The sequence below is a fragment of the Mastigoproctus giganteus genome, chromosome 4 (assembly GCF_048544385.1).
Source record: "Mastigoproctus giganteus isolate SK-2022 chromosome 4, ASM4854438v1, whole genome shotgun sequence".
NCBI lineage: Eukaryota > Metazoa > Arthropoda > Arachnida > Uropygi > Thelyphonidae > Mastigoproctus > Mastigoproctus giganteus.
The window spans coordinates 82,282,001-82,307,362 of NC_143578.1; the positions used below are offsets into that span (position 1 = coordinate 82,282,001).

Consider the following 25,362-nt stretch of genomic DNA (forward strand, 5'->3'; position numbering starts at 1 on the left):
ACCTCTGGTGTACATGATAGTTATTGAATATGTAGACAACTTATATTAAAAACGGAATCTTTTTTCTAATGTATTATCTAGGGCAGGGTATGAAATTTTTGATGCCCCCTCGAATATGCACCCCATGCTCTTTTATTCTCTGCTGCCTGTCTCAATTGTTCATCTGACATCCATCTGACATCTAAGCCTTGAACAGTATTTCTTCATTGGTATAGAAAGCCTAGTAGCTTCTTTGATTACTTCCCATTTAGAATTTGTGAATTTGGTATTGGTTACATCATCAATTGGTCCCATACACAGTATTTGTAAACTCTCTGAGACCCCTATAGTCACTCATACGAAGGCAAAAGCTTTTCCCTTTACCGTCGACAGTAGTTATGTCTTTAATTAAATTCCACACTAGTAAACTGTGGAATTTAATTAAAGATTCCTCTAGCAAACACTCAACAGAACAAACACACACCCTACACATCCACACTTAGCACACTGCCGGCATTGGCACATCTTATACAGATGCTATAGCGGCTAATGGGGGGGAACCCTTGAGACTGCCACGAAACATAAACATATTTTGACATTTTGTCCTTTCTGTACAGGTTGTACTTCCCATATTCAAATTCTGCATCCCTTTTATCTTAGTGAAACCAAATCTCTGATATCCCTGCAATGTCTGTATTTGACGACTTATCAGTAATTCAAATTTATTTACAATGCTCCTAGCATTAGTGTGCTTGCACATGTTCTTACTCTTAATTATCCTAACATAGCTGTTATATTTACTTGTTCCATGATGACTCCCAGCACCTTGCTTTCTAGGTTTCTGCAAATTACAATAGAAGCAGTGCAAGAATCACTTTCACCTGTGCGTGCAGCTCTAGTTAAGCTATTAAAATGTGTACCCCCAAGCTAGCAGTTTTATGACCTACCTATCACTGCCTCAATAGCATCAGCAAATATTCTCGCACCCCTCTTCTATTCAAGTGTATCTGATCCCTGTAAAAACAGTCACTCCTGTTAACAAGCAGAGACCAAGCTGAGAAAAATTCCGCCCCATGAGCCTTGCACATTCTCTCCAGGGCCGAATTGATTAACAAGGCTCTCAATATGTACTCCCTCCTATCATGTCTGGGCAGAATTGCAAACACATTCAAATTCAATCCACCTTTTTCCCAACATTGCCCTGTACTTGTTAAGTAAGGCCTCAGATCTCCTATTCTTAATATTATTAGTGCCAATGTGTACAATAATATCACATTTTGTGCCCTTAAAAGATGATATCTGCTTATTGTCATTAACTTTTGCCCCTAGCATAAGCACAACATATTTCCCTGACATTAGTATCACCAACAATAATCACCTCCTTTGGGACCAGTGGATTCTGCCTTGAAGATTGCCACTGTGTTGCCTGATGAACAAGTGTGAGCTGTGGCATTGAGTTGGGAGCTGAGCACTTGCCCCCCCCCCCCCACCTCTGTTTTACTTCCAACTCGGTTTGTGCAGATTAGCAGAAACTTGGCTGCTCTGCATAAACTAGATTGTTCTTCCAATGAACACAGTGATATATTTATTTTATGATATTGTGCATAGTCCTAACTGTTTATAATGGTAATTATTAATTTTTAGTGAAATATGGTGATCCATTTCATATAAAAACTTGGGCATTACAGACGATCCCTACAGCTCTTGCACTGAACTGCAAGATTGGGAGCACGTTCTCCTGCCCCCACTATGAGAACCTCAGAGCCAATCTCATCACAATGGCACCTGGCCTGCCTTTTGGCACAGAACATATGTTCATACTTCAGCAGGAGCACTACAGTGTCCTCTCCCACTTTGTCCAGGGTGCCTTCCTTCATCGATGGACACTACTGAGAAATGACATATACAACAACAATGCAAATACGGATGCCAGCTTATGACTCCTTCTAAACATGGACTCTCCCTGGAATCAGTTACAACACTTTCACCAAACAATTAGGTGGTCTGCTAACAGATTTTGACGCTGGAAAATGACAAATGATATCACTGCATGATGTGGAATCTATATAATATATACTCTTGCTGACATTATCCTTGGATGATGTGGGATTGCTAGTGCCAATCCAGCACAAGACACCATCTGGCTACCTTATAGGATGCTCTCTTTGCCTATGAATTTCTACTTTAGGTGCTTTCCCCTTCTACCCTTTTTCCTATTTCATCTGACCTTTGGTCACTCACTTTGGGTGGCCTGCCCTCACTACAACCACCCCCTTTTCCCTTTCTCTATTTCCCCCCTTTCTAACTATCCCTCTGCTCTCTTATTCAACTTTTTTTTCTTTTTTTTTTGTGACTAACGTAGAAAGCTTGGGTGACTCTGAGTTGGGTCCAGCCAGAGCTTTAAGCCCCTCTACTACCTATCCTACCTCTCCATGATAGTGATAAGCAACAACATGTGTTCCCACCAAGGGCTAAACAGCCAGAAGAACAACACTACACTGCACAAACCATGATACAACACTACACTACACTGCTCAAATTACAACACAAAGTTACACATACACATTCTGGCCTTTACAGTGTACTGTATACATCACAAAGCTACTATGTGGAGTTTGGTAAGACCGCCCCCCCCAAGTCACTATGTTGTATATGAAGAAATTAGATTCCTATTTTTAATTCCCTCAGAGTGGCAATATCAGGGTCTACTTCTTTCCAACTGATGCTAGCAGACCCACACTATTACAAGAAGGATGTAAGAGAAGATTCTTTTGGGACTCCCCACCACTTTACACCAATATGGAGCTGATAAACAGCTTGCAACAAATAGCACATTCTCCAAAAATCATTCCTAATTTGTTTGTTTTATTATCTCCATTTTAACTTCACTTTTGTTATTTATATATGGCAGTTATCTAAATTTGGACATTTTCTCATGAATTCAATTTTAATCTCATCCAAGCAGTTACCACTGTACAGACAGACAGTTGTTTTTAATTAAATCCTTACCAATAAGGTATTTTCTATAATAGCATTAGGAGTGACAAATAATGTAAGAAAGCGACCTTATACAGAATTAGCCAAAGAGAGAGAGAGAGAGAGAGAGAGAGAGAAACCCCTTCCATTTCACCTATCCATCCCCTCCAAAAGTCTGTCTACTTCCTTGAATTTATTCACTCTATCCAATTCCACAACACCAGACAGAAGTTTGTTCCAACAATCAATCACCCATTGGCTAAGGGCAAACTTCTTCACATCAATTCTGAAACTAAGTATCCTTCCTCAATTTGAATTTATGGGCATTCATGTGCTTAGTCTGAGGAAGAATCCAATTAGCTTTGAGCTTACTCAATCCATTCAAAGCCCTCAATCAGATCACCTCGCAAGTGCTTAATCTCAAGATGCTGCAATTTGCAGAACTGAAGCCTTTCTTGGTAAGAAGATCCCTTTGTTCTGCTCACCAATCTCATTGCCCTTCTCTGTATTTATTCCAGCATCTTCACATCCTTCCTAAAATGAGGCCTCCAGACCTGTATGCAGTACTCAAGATGTGACCTGAACATTGCCTTTTACAATGGGATGTTCACCTCCTTATCCCCTCTAGCAAAATTCCTGTATATCATTAACAAATCCTCCCCATGAGCCGTCCTGGCAGCCTGTCTCCATTGCTCAGAGAATTTTATATCTGACTGCACAATTACCCCAGTCTTTCATTTTCCACCACCCTGAGTGTAGTACCACACAGTTGGTACGTTACTCTAGGGTTACTGCTACCCATATGCAGTACTTTGCATTTATCAATGTTAAACTTGAATTGTTATTTCTCAGCCCATCTGCCTAACTTTTCTTTCTAGATCCTGTTGCAATAACATACTGTCATTAACCACCCTGCCAACCTTTGTATCATCTGCAAACTTAGACATTAAGCCTTCATCAGTATTGATAAATATAGAAAACAACAATGGGACCAACACCAAACCTTAGGGACTCCACTAATAACATAGTCCATGAAGAGCAGTGTCCATTTATTACCACTCAACCATCCCTTTATCCATAGTAGCAACTTGCTGTTAATGACACACTGCTCCAATTTTTACTGTGGTCTTTCATGTGCAACAGTATTGTGATATTAATTATTGTTTGTTGTGTTCTAATCTACCATCAATACTTGTATTAAAAATGGTGCCAACACTATAGCAAAAGCTTTACAGCCTGAAAAACTTTACAGCCATAGTTTGGCTTTAATCTTTCAGGCTGTAATGGACAGGGTGAGGAAAAGATGTTGTCTCTTCCTCACACTGACTGTATAAAAGCCTCTAGATTAAAATATTGATTTTATTAAAGCAGATTATACAATATTGAAAAATTTGAATGTTTCTTCATCTCTCTCTCTCTCTCTCTCTCTCTCTCTCTCTCTCTCTCTCTCTCTCTCTCTCTCTCTCTCTCGCTCTCAATAAATATTAATTATCATATGTCAATTTGTTTTTCACAGAAAACCGAAGCTAAATTTTTTGATAATATCCTAAATCAGAGGCGTCCTGAGCCAGAATATTTTCGTGTTGGATTTTATGGCATGGGATTTCCTCTTTTTCTCAGGGTATGTTGTATTTTTCATACGTACTATTTAAAAATTAAAATTTTTGTTTCATATTTCGTTATTGTTTTCTTTTCATTATTAGTACTTAATGTTACTTAAGACTAATCCCTTTGGCCTCCATGATTTGGTTGTGATTTGTCTGTCAAGTAAATTCATAGATTTGAAATTTTCATTGTCAGGTAATTAATTAAACTGAAGCATCAAGAGAGAAATTAAATTCCCATTAAAATATGCATTTTTTTATTTGTAAGAAAATTTTTTACTTTCATCTAACTTGGGTTCAAATTGAAGTAAACAAACATTAGGTGCAGGAAGGCACAAAAATACAATAAATGTAGGTGTTCCAAAAAAAAACTTGCTTTCAAATTGCACTCTCGGTTACTTTTTTCAGAATGCAGACATTTTAATTTAGAAAGTGTGCATGTACTTTGATTAAACAAAAATTAGAATCAAGTTCATGCATTTGGTGTAATAAGAAGAGTTCAGAACAGTTAAGGAAATGCTATCTCTATCTTTTCTGTGTCACTGCTTCATCCATATTGATGGTAGATGAAACTGCCAGGTTTCTGCAATAAATTCCAATGAATTTACCTGATTAATAACCTCATCTATTAACCTTTGCAGTCTAGAATTATTTTTGCTATCTTCCCCATACAGTCCAGCTCTAAAATCTAAGAATTTGATTACTTGAGATGTTATATTCAAAAATTATTTATTTTTGAATTTTGCATGAGCTAATTATATAAAACTGCATAGTAAAATGTTTATGATCTCAGTGATAATTTATGTTAATTATTTATATGATTTTAGTCTGAACATTTTAGAAACTTTAAAAATCCTGCAATCCTGGATGGATTTTTAGTACATACAAACCCCAGGGGCTCACATCTGGTGAGTATGGGCTTGGCACACCCAGGGTCCTTAGCTGGATATGATCATTCTTCTCTTTCTTGGTGATTCCCTTCTGCTTTTCTCTCTCTCTCTCAGGGTACCTCAAATTTTTTTTTTTTGGCTGGTGCAGCATAAGCCTCAGGCTTCCTTGTACCATATGGCTAATAATAATAATAAAGGAAAGGAGAAAATGTCAACGCATGAAGTGGAGCATCGAAATGAATATGTACATCATGCAAGCATACTACGAAATAACAAAGCTGGCGACCGATATATGACAACTTACAGGAGGGGAATGAAAGGAGCCTGTTACCAAGAGAGGCTTAAGTTCTGCAAATTTCAGTGGCTGGAGACTAGGCACCTGCGCGGTGATCTGATTGAGGTGTATAAGGCCTTGAATGGGTTGAGCACGCTGAATTCTGATGGGATCCTTCCACTTGTTCAGATTACGAACCTAAAGGGGCATAAATTCAAATTAAGAAAAGACAGATGTAGAATAGATGTGCGGAAATTTGCCTTTAGCCAGCGGGTGATTAACTGCTGGAACAAACTTTCATCTGTCGTTGTGGAAGTTGATAGGTTGAATAAATTTAAGGAGTAACTGGACAGGCATTTGGAGGGAATGGTGTAAATTTTTTTTTTTTTTGGCTGATGCTGCATAAGCTCATACACTTGCTTTCTTGCATCACATGCCACTACTACTACTACTATGAGACTACATACCAAGTGGCTGGAACGATTCTCAGATATTCAGGTCACCGAACAGCAGACCAGAGAAGGACCATCGTCACAAAGAACCCAATAGCCCCTGCAATCTTAATATCAAGCAGGACGTGAGCGATCAACCACAAAGGATAAAGAATACGGAACCAGAGGAGGAAGAATATACCACCACTGAACCAGAGGCAGAAGAGCAAGAGGAAATACAACCTGCAGCAGCTGAAGTGGAAACAGACGAGGTTGTGATATCCAGAATAGAGGACAAGTGGGAAGAAGGCCCTAACAGAATTAAAAGGAATGGACCCCACAAAGACTCATGTGATACCGAAGCAGAGGATGAATAGAACTTTGGGGAGAGCCACAGACCACCTGAATTGGCACATAATACTGCATTACCTCAACAGCAATGGTGCAACACTGGAGGATATCCACACAGCTGTGTATTGTGCTCGGGAGCAGGCAAGAGGATTAATGGAAGAGACGCGAGAGACCAACAGCAGAAGAACCGAAAGCAGAAGGAACCACCAGCTTGGGAAAGAAGATTTCAGCAGAAGATAAAAGAATTAAGAGTCAAGGTAGGCCAATTGACCCAGTACCAACGGGGCAATAGGAGTAAGAAATTAATTGGAAAAGTGAAGAATATCCTCAAGAGAGACAGCGTCCACAGTAAACATGAGACAAAAAATCAGAGAATAGGAGAGTACTTGGACATATTGAGCAGAAACTACTTGCACTCGGCAAGAGACTAAGCCAATACAAAGAGAGTCCAAGAGGAAAATAAACAATCGTTCGATGAGGACCAAAGAGGTTTCTACAGGAATCTCGGAGCAGACGGGAAACAAGGGAACGGACCACCTGAGAAGAAGACAATTGAGGATTTCGGGGGAAACATATGGAGCAGGGAAGTAAAACATAACAGCCGATCCACCTGGATAGAACTAGAACGCAAGAAAACCAAGGACATAGAAGAAATGAGAGGATGGGAGATTCGGGAAGAAGTAAAACAGACGATCAAGAAATCTCACAACTGGCGAACTCCAGGAATAGTTAACGTCCACAACTACTGTTAGAAGAAACTGACTTGCACACACAAGCACCTGGCAGAGCAGTTCACCGAAATGATAAGGCACACAGAGACAACCTTGAAGTTTCTCACTCAAGGAATCAGATATCTGAAGCCTAAAGACGACAATACAAGAAACCCGGGGAAATATGGGCCAATAACCTGCCTCCCAACAATGTACAAGATCCTGACCAGCTGTATAACCAGGAAGATAACAGACCACTCTGGAGAGCCAGAGCATAATGGGCAAACAGCAGAAAGGATGCAAGGAGCAATTAACCATAGATGCTGCGGTTGTGGAGCAAGCATACAAGAAGTGCTGCAACATGTACACAGCCTACATCAGTTACTGCAAGGCTTTTGACTCCGTGCCTCATAGCTGGCTAATAGAGGTGCTGAAAATATACAAAGTCAATCCGATAGTGACAAACTTCCTAGGAGAAATGATGGCAAAATGGAGTACCACCATCAAGCTTGAAAACATCACAACCAGGCCAATCCCCATCAGGAGAGGAATCTTTCAGGGAGATGCACCGAGCCCATTGTGGTTCTGTATAACCCTTAACCCGCTAGCTACCATGCTGAACAGTAGCAAGTACGGATATAACCACAAAGAAGGAAAGAAGAACCTGTACACCCTCACCCACCTGATGTATATGGATGACATCAAGCTCTACGCGGGAACCGAGAAGCACCTTCAACAACTACTCCAGATCACTGAAGAATCCAGTAAGTATATTAGGAATGAATTTGGTCTAGACAAATGCAAGACCCATGGATTGCGTCGGGGAAAATTAGTCAACTGAAACTACCAGCTGCAGAGTGGTAAAGAGATCGAAGCCATGGTAGAGGCCTACAAATACTTGGGTATGATACAGGCTCAGCAGTTACAGCACAAGGAAATGAAGGCCTGCCTGACCGAAACATACCATCAGAGACTCAGAAGCCTGCTGAAAGCAAAGCTGAACAGAGGGAACACAGTTAAAGCCATAAACACCTATGCGGTCCCAGTGCTAACATACTTATTCGGGGTCATAGATTAGACTAACATCGAGCTGGGGGATATCATGAGAAAGACAATGACAATGATGACCAAGATCCACGAACATCACCCAAGAGCTGCCGGGGAGAGAATGACAATTGCCTGGGAACAAGGAGGAAGGGCCTCATAGACCTTATTGAGCAACAGAAGACAGCGATAGTTAACCTGAAGGATTACTTCCAGAAACATACAGCAGCACTCCACCAGGCCAGAAGGAAGATAGACAAGCGGTATACCCCACCAACGTAAGCGAGGAGTCTCCCCCCAACCAGAAGGTACAAAAGAAGCTAGAAAGATGGTCAGAGAAAACACTCCATGGTAGACACTACAATGATCTCCATCAGGGTCACATAGATAAAATTGCTTCCAATGCATGGCTCACGAGTGGGAAGCTCTTCCTCGAGACCGAATGATTCATGCTCGCCATCCAAGACCAGGTAATCAATACCAGGAACTATAGAAAATACATCGCCAAGGAGCCCAGAGTGTTAGATGACACATGTCGATGATGCCACCTTGCCTCAGAAACGATCCAACACATCACTGCGGGATGCAATGTGATCCCCCAGACTAAGTACACTCATAGACATGACCAGTTAGCCAGGATAATATATCAGAAGCTAGCAAGGAAATACCAGTTTATCAAAGAAAGTGTACCGTACTACAAGTACGAACACCAGGCAGTACAAGAGACTCCGACCCACAAGCTGTACCGGGACCACACCATGATAACGGATAGGACAATCCTCCACAACAGACTGGACATAACCCTTGTGGACAAGAAGGAAAAGGCTACCTATCTGATTGACATAGCGGTACCCAACACTGGCAATCTGCAGAAAACCAATGAGGAAAAAATCAGGAAGTACATGAACCTAAGACAGGAGATCAAAGAGAGGTGGCACATGCAACAAGTAACGACCATCCCAATCATCGTGTCAACCACAGGTATGGTGCCAAAGATCCTACATAACAGCCTAGCAGCAATAGGTCTCCCAGCGAACACCTACAAGCAACTCCAGAAAGTTGCAATCCTGAACACCTGTAGGATTGTCAGAGAGTTCCTCGACCAACAGTAACCTCAGACATAACAACAACAACCACCACCACCCCTGTGTACTTGGTAGCAATACCCGTTATGAGGTGGAACCCCCAATCAGGGAAATATAATATAAGAGCAGTAATAATATAAATCGTTCCTGTTTTCCTGCTCTTCTAGCACTTCTTAGTATTTGCAAAATTAATAAGAGAAGTTTACTTCAGTATAGTACATAGAACACTTCCATATGATATTCTCCAGAAATTGAAATGAAAAAATTGCAAAACGATTTTCAAAAATTGTTTTGCAATATTTTTGTTTTGCAGATCCAAAAAACCAAGCAAAATGATACTTGGTTTTTTCGATCTGCCACCTTCATCAAAATGAAAGTTTGAAACTGAGACTTAAAACACAGAAAAACAACAGCTTCCTACACCATTTCATTAATTTTTTACTGAACAAATATCTAAAAGAGTAATGGTCAGCTCTATCTATAGCACCCATATTTTTTGTGTATTCACAAATAGTAACTGGCTGTCCCTTTAAAAGTCTCCTGTGTATTTTGTCAATTTTTTACTTTAGTTTTGGTATTATTGAAAGCGTAATTACAGCTCTTTCCAGTATATTATTTGAATTTTATCCTCTTTTCGGAAACCAACAATCTTGCATATTTCATATTTTCTTAATGGTCTTCATCTCTGATGTTAAATCCCTTCTTGTTTCCCTTAATGGCACCTCATAATTGTATGTTTAGTTTATGATTCTTCTTCTTCTGCTAGTATACATGCACCTGTTCTTTTTCTTAGGGTAGCTAAGAAAAAGAACAGGTGCATTTATACTTGCATGTACACCAATTGCTAGGAGTTTGGTAAATAAATTTGATGAATTTGAGGAATTGCTCAAAGCATCGAAGGCGGATATTGTTGAGATATCAAGAGACATGGTTTCACACAGATATAAGGAATGCAGAACTGGAATTTGGGGAGTACAACGTCTACAGAAAGGATTGACAGGATAGGAAGGGAGGAGGGGGTTATGCTATTAATTAAGAAACACATAAAATCCAAGGAAGTGAAGCCAGTTGACATCGCTGGACAGGTCAGTGTCGAGTCAGTTTGGTGTGACATAAGCATTGGGAGATCAAAATTGAGAGTAGGAGTGTACTATAGGCCTGATGACTCTGATGAGTATAATAAGAAACTGTACAGGAAAATAGAGTGGGCCAGTAAATCAGAGAGTCTTATAATGGGGGATTTTAATTTCCTAGATATTGACTGGAATTTGTGGGTTGGTCACTCCCACACTAGCAAAGCTTTTGTGGATTTATTGGATGATTGTTTTCTACATCAGCATGTTCGGGAGGCAACTAGAGGGAGTAATACTCTTGATTTGATTATCAGTAGTGATTCTTCATGCATTAAGAAAATCTGCAGATAGAGGAACCACCAGTTGGCAGTGATCACAGTGTGCTGAAGTGAGATTTTCTCAAAGAGGTAACTACCATCAGGGGTAAAGAGAAGGGTTATTGCTTTCGTAAAGGTGACTATGATGGTCTGAGACAGTATTTAAATTCTATACAGTGGGACCAACTGATGATGTTACCAACAGCAAATTCAAAATGGGAAGCATTCAAAGAACTTGGAAGCAACTAGGCTTTACATACCAACTAAGAAATATTGTTCAAGGTTTAGGCCTAAATGGATGTCAGATGAACTAATGAGACATATGGCAGAGAAGAAAAATGCATGGGATACATATAAATTAACACGTGACACAGAAGCCTATGATAGATATAAGTTGATCTGTAACCAAGTTACAAAGGTAGTTAGACAGGCGAAGGCAGATTACGAGAAATCTTTGGCAAGGGATGCAAAGAAAAACAGCAAAGAGTTCTTTACTTATGTAAACTCTAGAAGGAAGGGGATGAATCAGATTGGTCCACTTGATATTGATGGGTCAGCTGTTGATGATCCTGCTCAGGTAGCTAACAAACTAAATGAATATTTTGCATCGACATTCCCACATGAGGAGTTATTCAGCGAGGGGAATGCCAGAGGTGTATTCAACTCTGGCAGTAAGCTAGATAATCTTGTAATCACTGAGAGTAAAGTGGAGGAGAAATTTTTGAAGATAAACATAAGAAAGGCACCTGCGGTGGATGAGATCTATCCAGTGTTATGTTAAAGGAGGCAGCAAAGGAAGTAAGCAAACCCTTAGCCATAATCATGAGAGCTTCCTTGGACTCAGGGGAGGTACCCATAGACTGTAGATGTGCAAATGTGACCCCAATTCACAAAGGAGGATCAAAAGACTGACACAAATAATTATAGACCTGTGAGTTTAACTTCTGTTCCAGATAAATTAATGGAGGCACTGGCTAAAGAAGCACTGCAGGATCATCTAGACAAGACTTCAATTATAGCTCGGACACAGCATGGTTTTGTTAAGGGGAAGTCTTGCCTGACCAATTTGATTGGATACTATGATGCAGTCAGAAAAGAACTGGATGCAGGGAATAACTTTGATATTATATACTTGGATCTTAGAAAGGCTTTTGATACTGTTGCACATGGAAGACTGCTGCACAAATTGGAGCAGTGTGGCATTGGAGGCAAATTGCTGCTATGGATAAAGGGGTGGTTGAGGGGGAGAAGACAGAGAGTGGTAATCAATGGACACTGCTCAACGTGGACTAATGTTATTAGTGGAGTTCCTCAGGGATCAGTGTTGGGTCCATTATTATTTTCTGTATTTATAAATAATATTGATGATGGTATATCAAGCTTAAAATCCAAGTTTGCAGAAGATACAAAGGTTGGCAGGGTTGTTAATGACACTACTGATGCTATGCTGCTGCAACTGGATCTGGAAAGGTTGAGCAGATGGGCTGAGAGGCAATGGGCTGAGAGAGCAGATGGCAAATGAAGTTTAATATTTACAAATGTAAAGTACTACATATGGGAAACAGTAACCTCAGAGCAACATATCAACTCTCTGGTACTACACTGACAGTGGCAGAGAATGAAAAGGACCTGGAGGTAATTGTGCAGGCAGATATGAAGTTCTCTGAACTGTGCAGACAGGCTGCAAGAGTAGCTCATGGTGTCTTATCAATGATATACAGGAATTTTTCTAGCAGGGATAAGGAGGTGATTATTCACTTGTATAAGGCAATGGTCAGGCCACACTTTGTGTACTGTATACAGGTCTGGAGGCCTCATTTTAAGAAGGATGTAGTGCTGTTGTACAAGTACAGAGAAGGGCAACAAGATTAGTGAATGGAACAAAAGGTCGCTCTTATGAATAAAGGCTTAAGTTTTGCAAATTACAGTGTCTGGAGACTAGGCACCTGCGAGGTGATCTGATTGAGGTGTATAAAACCTTGAATGGTTTGAGCATGCTCAGTACTGATGGGATTCTGCCTCCTGCTCAGAATAATCACCTGAGACGGCATAAATTCAAATTGATGAAAGACAGATGTAGGATAGATATGCGGAAATTTGCCTTTGGCCAGCGAGTAATTGGTTGGTGGAACAGACTTCCATCCCTTGTTTCGAACGAATGGAGGGGTGAAGTGGAAGTTTTTTTTTTTTTTTTTGACTAATGCTGCATAAGCTTGCTTTCTTGCATCATATGCTTCTACTAATGCTAGTAGAATTGGTCAGTGATAAATGAAAATCACTGTTTTCAGTACTGTGAAACAGTTTTTGAATGAGATGAAGCATAATCAAGTGAAAGTCAAGCCTGGTCTTATCAAACTGTCATTAGAATTTTCAAAATATGAATAACAGCTGACATCTAACCTGTTTCTGAGTGAGCTTAATGATTACACAAAGGCCCACTTTGTTGGCTTTTGAGGATTATAATATTTCTGCCCTTGAAATCAGTTACACTTTTGGAGAAAAAAATATTTTTCAGAAGTACAGTTGATTGTATAAATTTATTCCTAGAAAAAATATTCAAGTAACTTTTCATTCAGTAAACTGAAACTCCTACTTTGAATTTCTTTTGTTTTCTGTTTTGTTGGCAGTCAGAAATGCAACATCCAAAATATCTGCAGAGATCTCTTCCTAAATACTAATTCCATTTGTCAAGAATAAATATATTCTTGAAAAGTGGAATTCTATCTGCAAGTGAAATACTTTGACATTCTAATTGAATGTAAATATAAGTCTAATTTTTCACACAGTTTATATAAAATATAAATATATTTTATATTTTATAAAATGGCAGTACAATAATTATGTCAATAATTTTATTAATTGGCAGTACAATAATTATGCCAGCACAGCAGGAAAATAAATTTTATAATCAGCAACATTGAATGTCACAGCTGCTGTGACATTGGACAGGAAATGGAATTTTATGATATTGTATCAGCAATATCATATGATATTGACATCAGACCACAAATGATTAAATATCTCACAATGATCTGTGATTTCAACTCATCCATTAAATATCTCACCTCTCCTGTTTTATTTCTGTATTTGTTTGAGGGAGAAAAAAATTCATTTTTTATCAGTGATTATTTTTGTAATTTTTAAAGGGCCAAAATATTTTAAAGAAATACAAAGGGAAAATTTAATATGATTTTAAAAAGTTACATAAAATTATTTTGAAATGTATTATGATGATATTTGATTTTGTTTTATTTTGGTGCAATTAGGTATACAGAATAATTGAATCTTGAAGCTGTCAATTTCAAATCACAGTAAATAGAGTTCCAGTAAATTCCCTCCTATAGTAAAATTTATTCCATGCTTATAGATTGCAAACTATCTGGTTAGCTGAATGTAATTGTTCTAACAAATTGCAACCTTTCATCTCATCATTTGTTCCTTCATTTATTATGACAATTATAATCAGGGTTTACACATTCTGTTCAAACTGTATCCAGATTATGCTTATTGTTCAGGATTGAGACAACAGAACACATTGCAGCAAAGCATAGCATGTTTACACACATCTCATCCGTACTTCTATGCAATAAGCTGTTCATTTGCTTAATGAACAGCTTAGGAACATTAAGAAAGGTGTGTTTTCAAATCTCAACAATGTATATGTTAAATTTTTTCTTTAAAATCTGACAAATTGAAAATGAAACATTTGAATAGCATATGGGGACTCTAAAATTTACCATATACACATAGTTTTGGCTGGCACCATCACTTCAAAGATGGTAGGGAGTTGAAAGTGTTGAAAGAGTCAAAAGTGATCCACGAACTGGACAGCCCTCAACTTCAAAAAGTCATCAAATGATGTCTGAAGTGTGAACTTTGGTCTGAAATAGCCAGAGGTTAACTGTTAATTAATATTCATTCAGTTTTAATTTGTATCTCTATTGGATCATATCGTCCCCATTTTAACGAAGCAACATTGAGTTCTGAGTTCAATTTTTTTTTGAACACGGTGTTGCTTCTGGTTTGTTTGAACATGTGACTAACAAGAAGACACTTTTGAAATGGCTGTAATTGAGATGAAGTATCAGTTTATGAATATGATCCCGAAATGAAACAGCAAATGTTCCTGTGGAAAATTCTATCTTGTACCCACTTCAAAAAAGTGTGGCAAATCACATCAAAGTGACAGCTATGTTTGTATTAGTATTAATAGTGGAAAATGATGCAAGAAAGCAGCTTTATACAGTACTGCTCAAAAAAAAATAACATTTCACCCTATCCGTGTGCCCTCCAATAGTTACTCTAGTTCTTCCTTGAATTTATTCAGACTATCGACTTCCACATCAACAACAGATTGAAGTTTGCTCCAGTAATCAACTACCCATTAGCCAAAGGCAAACCTTCGCACACCTGTTGTGCAACCATCCTTTGTCAACTTTAATTTATCTCCTCCTGTGCACATAGTCTGAGCAAGAGGAAGAACCCTATCAGCATTGAATTTGTTCAAGCCATTCAAAGACTTAAACACTTCAGATCGTGGCGCCTCCGTAGCCAGGTGGGCAGGAGCTGCAGTGCGTAGCACACGCTTCTGGATTAGACCAGGATTCGAGCCCATCACCACCAAATACGGAGAATGCGGAAAGGCCAGGGAATGACCACCGCACATCCCCGGAGCAATATGGCCTTAATTGCTAATGCTCCTAAAAACCAAATAACAACAACAACTTCAGATCGCTTTGCAGGTACTTAGTCTCAAGATGCTGCAATTTGCAGAATGAACTGAAGCCTTTCTTGGTAATGGTACCACTTTGTTCCTCTCACCAATCTTGTTGCCCTTCTTTATACCCATTCTAGCAGCTTTACATTCTTCCTAAAATGAGACCTCCAGACCTAGTACTCAAGATGTGGCCTGACTATTGCCTTATTACAATGGGATAATCAACTCTTTATTCCTGCTAGCAAAATTTCTATATATCATTGACAAAACCCAATGAGCTGTCTTGCAGTCTGTCTGCACTGTTTAGAGAACTTCATATCAGACTACATAATTACCCCAGGTCCTTTTCATTGTACACTACCCTGAGTGTAGTACCACGCAGTTGATACTTTACTCTGGGATTACTACCACCCATATACAATTCCTTGCATTTGTCAACATTAAACTTCAGTTGCTATTTCTACTCATATGCGTAATTTTTCTATCAGATGAGTAGAAAGATCTTTCTGCAGCGGGGCACACCTACATTACTGTCATTAACCACCCTACCGACTTTTGTATCATATGCAAAATTAGACATTAAGCCTGAAATACCCTCATTAATATCATTAATCAATACAGAAAACAACAGCAAACCCTGCACCGAACCCTGTGGGACTCCACTAATAACATTAGTCCATGAAGAATAGTGTCCATTGAAAACCACTCTGTGACTTCTCCCATTCAGCTGTCCCTTTAGGGGGTGCCTCTGTAGCCAGGTGGGAAGGAGCAGCAGTGCGTAGCACATGCTTCTTGATTAGACCGGGGTTCGAGCCCGTCACCACCAAATACGGAGGATGCGGAAAGGTCAGGAAATGACCACCGCATATCCCAGAGCAATATAGCCTTGGTTGCTAATGCTCCTAAAAACCAAATAACTAACAAGCTGTCCCTTTATCCATAGCAGTAACTTTTCCTTAATGCTACAATGTTTTAATTTGTATTCAGTGGTCTTTTATGTGCAACATAAAAGCCTGCCATACAAACCTAGGTCCTTGAGGTTGCCATAGACATTCTCTCATATATGCCAAGCTGTGCTTGTTACTTGGGAGTCTGATATACAGATGGAACTGATATTCAAGTGACACTCAAGTCAAGTGACTTGAGTGTCACTTTGCCTAATTTCGGCAAAGTCCAGTCGATCTGTGATGGTCAAATCCTCTGCTTGCACCTTCATGTGATAGTGAGACCTTAATGATAGTGAAATACAGCACCTAGCATACTGGAGGTGACCACCCTAGGTGGTAGATGACTCTCATCAAATACTAGGGGGTAGATGACTCATCAACCGGTGCAGTACCACTACCTTTCTTATTGGAGACATGAAGTGGTGGAACCCATGTTTAGTCTCCAGACCAAAGCTCTTCTCTTCCCTTCCATCATGCAGTATGATTGTAGTGTATGTTTTCTTTCTAGCGAATACTATGATGTGGTCACAAAGGAACTGGATGCAGGGAATAACTTTTGATATCATATATTTGCATCTTAGAAAGGCTTTTGATACTGTTGCACATGGAAGACTGCTGAACAAATTGGAGCAGGGTGGCATTGGAGGCAAATTGCTGCTATGGATAAAGGGATGGTTGAGTGGGAGAAGACAGAAAGTAATAATCAATGGTCACTACTCACCGTGGACTAATGTTATTAGTGTAGTCCCTCGGGGGTTCAGTGTTGGGTCCATTGTTTTCTTTACAGTAAACCCCCGCGAATAGCGAGGGTTACGTTCCTGAGAAATGCTGCGATACCAAAAACGTGAATACTGAGTTATGGCTCCCATAGTAATAAAGGGGTTTCGTTCCAAAGTATGAAATATATAAGAAAAACTAGTCTAAAATTTTGTCTATGTATATATTATATGTACCTTCATAATATGACTATGTAAATAGACAGTACATAGTGAAATGCAAGCATAAGGCATCGAAATGAAAATAAGAACAATTTAATATTAAATGTAATATTTATTAGAAATTTCACACAAATCTTTCAATCCAGTGCCTTTGCTATAGCTAAAAAACTTATCCTGCCAGTGCTATCACTAGTTTCGCTAAAGTGTTGATAAAGATGTTTTGCCTTTTCATGAATGATGAGTGAACTTAACGGAATTTTATTTTGAGTTCGGTCTTCTATCCACAGATTTAATGCCTTTTCCATTTTTTCTAATTTAACATCACAAGTTACAGAGCAAATAGCGCGTTTTCACGGACACTACTGCAGATTTTTTCTTCCGATTTCTTGATTGACCGTACCGTTGACTTATTCATTTTATAATGTTTTGCGACTGACGAGACACTTTCACCATTAGAAATTTTGTCTAATAACTGAATTTTACTCACTAATGTCATCACCTTTGATCTTTTCACAATTCCCTTGTTATTTGTAGCCATATTTTTGTAGGGGTTAAAAAAGAGCTTGTCCACAATAAAGTCACTTTCTTCTGTTAAAACACTCGAAAAAGTCTGTTTTCCCTAACACACTGCAAAACGGTAGATTTTTCACTTTTGTAAGCATATCAATTTATAAATTGATAAATTTATTCAATTTATAAGCATATAAATTAAAAATCAAATGACAAAACCTTACATGACAAGCTCATAGCACATACTGAACAAGGATTAGCGAGAAACATGCACGCTCGCGATTTTGTCACCCCCTCTCCCCCCACCTACAGAGCGCTGTTTTGACCAGGAAAGGTGATTTTACCCATGCCCATGTTTTTTTATGGCGATAAATGATCAGGTCGCTTTAAAATTCAGATTTTTTTAGGTTTCATTTTATATTAAATCAGCGACCGTGAATATGCGAAACCGCGAATACAGATACCGCAAATAACGGGGTTTTACTGTATTTATAAATGATATTGATGATGGTATATCAGGCTTAATGTCCAAGTTTGCAGACAATACGAAGGTTGGCAGGGTTGTTAAGTACACTAATGACAGTTCGCTGCTGCAACAGGATCTAGAAGAGTTGAGCAGATGGGCTGAGAGGTGGCAAATGAAGTTTAACATTGACAAATGTGTCAAATACTACATATAGGAAGCAGCAACCCCCAGAGTGACATATCAACTCTGTGGTACTACACTGACAGTGGTAGAGAACGAAAAGGACTTGAGCTAATTGTGCAGGCAGATATGAAGTTTTCTGAGCAGTGCAGACGGTCTGCAAGAGTAGCTCATGGTGTCTTGTCAATGATATACAGGAATTTTTCTAGCAGGCCTAAGGAGGTGATTATCCCCTTGTATAAGGGGATAATCACCACAAGGTTTGGTCAGGCCACACCTTGAGTACTGTATACAGGTCTGGAAGCCTCATTTTAAGAAGGATGTAGTGCTGTTGGAACGAGTACAGAGAAGGGCAACAAGGTTAGTGAATGGAACAAAGGGTTGCTCTTATGAATAAAGGCTTAAGTTTTGCAAATTACAGTGTCTGGAGACTAGGCACCTGCGAGGTGATCTGATTGAGGTGTATAAAGCCTTGAATGGTTTGAGCATGCTCAATGATGATGGGATTCTTCCTCTCAGAATAAACACCTAAGGGGGCATAAATTCAAATTGAGGAAAGACAGAAGTAGGATAGATGTGCAGAAGTTTGCCTTTAGCCAGCGGGTAGTTAGTTGGTGGAAGAGACTTTCATCCTTTGTGGTGGAAGTTGATAGCCTAAATAAATTTATGGCTGGGCTGGACAGGTATTTGGAAAGAATGGAGGGGTGAAATGGGAGCGTTGTTTTTTTTTTTTTTTTTGGCTGATGCTGCATAAGCTTGCTTTCTTGCATCATGTGCCTCTGCTAATGCTAATGTCTTTTGAGATTATGATGTACATCATGGCGAGATACAATCTTCCTTACATTTTGAGAGTACAGCTCTAAAACAATGTTCACAGGCCTGCCACTAGACAGTCCACCAGATCGAACCTATTGGTAACTCTCTAGGAGGCTTCCAGATCAAGTAGTGTATAATCTCACTGCCTGTACTCTGCCAGATAGTAACTGGGGGAGTCCGAGTAGTGTATATGCAGGAGGCATGTTGTGGTCACATTATGAAGAACTGGGTGTATTTTTACCACGTGTATGCCATATCCAAAATTTCATTACTTCATACAGCGGGCGCTTCCGTAGCCAGGTGGGAAGGAGCAGCAGTGCATAACACACTCTTCTTGATTAGACCAGGGTTCGATCCCGTCACCACCAAATACGGAGGATGCGGAAAGGTCAGGGAATGACCACCGCATATTCCCGGAGCAATATGGCCTTAGTTGCTAATGCTCCTAAAAACCAAATAACAAACAAACAAACTTCATACAGCATGTCCTCGCCTCCTTATCTTACTTCTGATTACACCATGAATTGTCAAAATAATTGAACAAACTTATCTGTGAAATGGTCTAACCCTCCCAGCCACTTCCTCATTCATTTTACAAATATAGTGGTCTCATTTGTATATTCAGTGATGTTCATTTAAACCTATAGTCTGCCAAACGCCATGTTACTTTTTCTGATGGAATCGCAGTTATCAGTTTATTCAATCACTGCTCATCTCAGTTGTCCAAATTATTCTCTGTATCTAAATATATTTCTTGGCTAAATGTTAAAGAGTGTGAAAAGGCTGTTTAAACATGGGTAACGCATCTCCATCATTTCTACTACACAGGTAGTATGCATGCTTTGTTTTATTATATCTCATATTATTAATATCTTCACAAAGGGTTGCCTAGGTATTGCACTACTTCAAATAAGCAACGCTTCTCTAGTAGAGAAGACTACTGTTACTTATTCTCAGATGAGCACCACCACCTAGATGGCACCGTTTCGGAGCTGGTTGTGAATTTAATGTGGAAAAAAAAAAAAACCATTGGACCAGATCTATCAAACCAAACAAATTAAATTGTAAAATTCAAACCTATATCATGGAAAATCTCAATTCAAACTTTGAACAGAACTGTTTTGATGAGAATATGAGATCTAGATTTTTATCAAGAAAACAGAATTTTGTAATAAATGAAAAAAAAAAAAAAAAAAAAACTAAAACCAGTATTTCAGATGAACCTCATCTCCAACCAAACTGCACAGAAGAGGGGACTCTCCTCACCTTTTCAGAAACTTATCAGACCCTAAACGTCATTTTTACAACTGTAAAAACCTTTATTTGGAAGCAGACAGTTTGTTTCAATTCCCAGAGACATACCCAAATAGGTACCCAAACATTTTCCGTTTTTGAAGCTTCCACACATGATATTTAGCCTCTTTAATTAAAAATATCGTGAACATTTTTTTTCTTGCCCAAAGAAAAAAATTTTATGTTTAACCCCAACTTCTTACAAAAAAATCTAACGAGTGACATAAATTCTTCCACTGCATAACTCGTGCTGAGAGTGGCGGTAATATCATCTGCATACACTGTACATTTACACTGCCCTGGCAGCGGTATCCCCTGAATGGCCTCAGTTCTGTCTATTCTTCCCAGTAGTGGTTCCAGTGCTAGCATAAATAACAAAGGACTAAGCAGACATCCTTGCTTTACTCCCTTATCAATTTTAATGTTTTTCAAAATTTCTCCATTTATCAAAAGTCTTGTGCTACTAAATGTATGTAGATTTCTCAGGACTGTAAACAACTGAGATCCTATTTTTGTATCCTTAATTATAGAGAAAAGGTAGTCGTGGTCGATTCTATCAAAAGCCTTTTCTAAGTCAATTTCTACTAATGCTAAATTGTAACTCTTTCGTTTCCAATATTCTAATATATCTTTTAATAGCCAAAGGTTATATTCTATTCGCCTTCCCAGTATACTGTAGCACTGTGTACTTCTAACTACCTGGGTTACATTGCGTTTTAACTTAGCTGTCAAAATCTTTGCAAATATTTTGTAGTCACAATTAGCCAACGTTATAGGTCTCCAGTTATCAATTTTTGTTAAATCCCATCCTTGCTTTGAAATGAAAGTAGTATAGATATTTAAAAAGCCTTCGGGTACAACGGTACAATCCCTTCTTGAAAAAATTTGCTAAAGACGGCTAGAAGAATAGGCTCTAATAAGTTCCAAAATTTCTTATAAAATTCAATCCCCAAACCATCCGGTCCTGGCATGCGTCGTAATTTACATGATTTTAGAGTCACAGTTAGATCCCCCCATAATTATTTCCCTGTCATGTAATGCTTTTTACCCGGGCTTGAATCGTCCAAATGGAGTTCTCTTTCTTTTTTCTGCAAAGTAAGCTCTTTTTCATAGTAATTTACAAAATGATTTGTAATAGTGAGCGTTGTTGGATATGTGCTATCATCTTTAATTTCCTGAACCATTTTGGCTAGATTATTTAGCCTGTCATCTTTGGTAAAACGTAGCTGAAGGACTATCAGTCTCCCTAAATTTCAGCTGCATTTTTCGCGCCTTTTCTTTCTCTTCTTCCAATATTATACCGCCATTAACCGCTTGTACTTCTGCTGTTGCCCTTTCGTCCCCGCACTGTTGGTAAATTCTTTTTTCTTGTAAGAGATCTTTGACTAGGCACCTCCATAGCCAGGTGGGAAGGAGCAGCACCAGCAGCAGTGCGTAACACACTCTTCTTGATTAGACCGGGGTTCGAGCCCGTCACCACCAAATACGGAGGATGCGGAAAGGTCAGGGAATGACCACCGCATATCCTCGAGCAATATGGCCTTAGTTGCTAATGCTCCTAAAAACCAAATAACAAACAAACAAACAAGATCTTTGACTCTATTTCTACGTTATTGGTTTCTTTCCTTAATTTTTGAAAAATAAAATGATTTTGCACTCTAATTTTTGCTCACGTTTCCCACTCATTTCCACCTTGCTCTACTATCTTTTTAATAACTGTTGTAAAGTCCCAGTCCTCTCCCCCCCCCCAGAACTGCTGGGTTGAGCTTCCAATAGCCTTTTTCCAGACTAACGTTCATAAATAAATCTCCCTTCCACATTACTGCCATGTGATCTGAAACTTGTCGACCTCCCGCAAATCTCACATGCCGTATCATTGTTATCTTATCCTTCAACTGATATGTGATCTATTCTAGTTCCTACATTATTAGCTATTCTGGTGGCCACTCATTCTCTGATGATATTTCTCAATCCGATGGGCCATGATCTCCTTTTGTTCTAACTGTTGAGCCTGCATCATCCCCAGATATTTGTGAGTCTTTCCCTGTGCCATGGCTTCACCCTCTTCACCAGTATTAAGCTGGCAGTTTCCGCCAACTGGATTTATTATTATTATTAGCCATATGGTACAAGGAAGCCTGAGGCTTATGCTGCACCAGCCAAAAAAAAAATCCTGAGTTACCGAGAGAGAGAGAGAGAGAGAGAGAGAGAGAGAGAGAGAGAGAGAGAGAGAGAGAGAGAGAGAAGTACAAAGAAATCACCAAGAAAGAGAAGAATGATGATATCCAGCTCAAGACCCTGGGTTTGCTAAGCCCATACTCACCAGATGTGAGCCCCCCGGGATCCATGGATCATGCATTTTTATAGGCCAAATTGCATCCTGATGTCAGTGCTGAACCCTTCAGTAGTCTGGAGTGGCCATTGGAGTTCATTCTTGGTTCTGACATTCAGTTTTATGTCATCCATGTACATCAGGTGAGAGAGTTGTACAGGTTCTTCTTCTCTTCCTTAAGGATATATCCATACTTGCTGTTGTTCAGTATGATGGACAGTGGGATTTAGTGCTATATAGAACCATAGTGGGCTCAAGGCAACTTCCTAGAACAGTGTTTTTCAAACTTTTTTGACCATGCCCACAATAAGAAATATATTTTACATAGCAATCCAGTACTCATATTGTGTGTGTGTGTTGAATAGAATAACAAGAAAGTGGAAACAAGAAGGCAGAAAAATGAAGAAAAGTAGTAGTAGTCTAGTGCAGTCAAAGGCAGCAAATGCTAAATGTATACAGAATGTGGACAATAAAGTGGGGAAAAAAATAATGATAGAGCTAGCTAGAGAGTGATAGAAGATAAAATATATATATATATACAGGCAGTTCTCACGTTACGAGTTTTCGCTTTACAAGTTCCCAGGTTTACTAGTTTTTTTGTTTTTTTTTTCAAGTATCAACAAAATCAAAAATATGAACATTAATTGGAAAAAAAAAAAAAAAAAAGTTAAAATCCACAAATACCGCATTTCAAACTACGCTCACAGCTATACAATACAGTGTACCCCGCTTTATGATATTAATCCGTTCCAAAGACACCATTGCATCGTGAAAATATTGTAATGCGAACCCAATAACATTTTTTTTTTTTTGGTAATTCGTTCCACAACCTCAGAAGTTGAAATTTTTGCTGTATAACTCTCTAAAAGGTTGTTTTCATAGTGTAAATTGTATTAGTTACCAATTGTATTAGTTACATTAAAATGGACTATTCTTTCATTGTTATCATATGTTCTGTTATAAGAACCGATTTTGAATGGCTTGTGATATTTTTCTAAAGCACATTTCTGGAGGTCACTACTAGAAAACAATTTGCACTTTCCAGTTTATTGGTCTTTTCTGTTAGTGCATCTAATTATAAATGGGTAGTAAACTCGATGTTATTGCATTTGCGAAAATACCAATCGCTGGAGTTGTGTGGTTTTTTATGTTACTGTGGTGAAATGTGTTTCCCCTTTACTGAAATCTTCAATCGTATAAAAAAAATAAATAAAATTTCAGAATCTTCTCTTCATTCCTTTTTTTTAAAGCTTCATAAACTTGTTACTCCACGCAAATTGTGTTAGTTGCAATTTGTGTGTTCCATTAAAAAATGCTTATGCATGCTATTGAAATTTATAAAGAAAAGAGAAGATTATCTTTGAAACAAATGCCTCTTGAAGCATTTCTGAAGAAGAAGACTCCAACAAACCAATGAGTGCTGAGCCAATAATGAGTGATCAACAAGTGTGCATTTAGTCGAAGATGATGATGACTTACAAATGTTAAAGAATGTTTACTCAAATATTCTTTAACATTTGTAAGTCATAAATAATTTCTTTATTATTACTATAAAGTATTTAAGGGCAAAAGCATCATACTATGATGTAGAATGACTAATATGTAGGTTAGCCTTTGCCCTTAAATACTTTATAGTCTATATCACTACACACCATTAGGTATCTCTCATATTGTGAAGTTATACTTCATAACTGGGTGGTCACTATTGCAACACCAGGGTACCTGCCCACCCACCGAAGAGAAGCCAACAAGCTTTGAAACGGTGCCATCTGGGTGGTAGCATCTGCTGAGAATAAATAACAATAGTCTTCTCCATTGGTGAAGTGTTATTTATTCGAGGTAGTACAATATAATGGCAACTTGTTGTGAAGGCAGTCACAATATGAGATATAACCAAAACGATGCCAATTTAATTAATTAATTTAATTACGATGCCAATTTAATTAATCTCTTTGCTAGAGATAGCTATGTTAAAATGATGCATTTGCACTAACGTACATATTTCTTCTTTATTATAATTTGCTTGATTTTTACAGGCTATGTTTTCATTTCTTTGCATAAATCAGTCATTGTTTAAACATAAACTAATCAGCTAATTTCATTGTTGAGAACGTAACCCCTAATATAACATTATGTCTATGAGAAATAAATTCCCGCTTTACGAGCACGTGCTAGGAACGAATTAACTCGTAAAGTCTAGAACTACCTGTATATGTATAATAAGAGATAAATAACACTAGCCAACACGATTTTTACCTCCAGGAACTTAAATGCTGTTTTTAACTAATTTTTATGTGTACATTTCGAAAATCACCATGATAGTTTCACATCACATCACGGTTATTAAATATACCTTTTACCAAAATATGCCAATTTTGCATATTTTTCACATTTTTTGGTGAGGAATTTTGTAGGCTGTGCCAAGGTTT

At 38.5% G+C, this 25,362-nt stretch overlaps 1 protein-coding gene across 1 annotated transcript in view; it reads left to right on the forward strand.

Moving 5' to 3' along the window:
• spg (dedicator of cytokinesis spg) overlaps window positions 1-25,362 on the forward strand; it is a 916,969-nt gene that overhangs the window by 716,242 nt on the left and 175,365 nt on the right. The window contains exon 37 of the mRNA XM_090372306.1: window positions 4,472-4,576. Within this exon, the coding sequence (XP_090228432.1) occupies window positions 4,472-4,576 (105 nt within the window). The remainder of the gene's footprint in view (window positions 1-4,471; window positions 4,577-25,362) is intronic.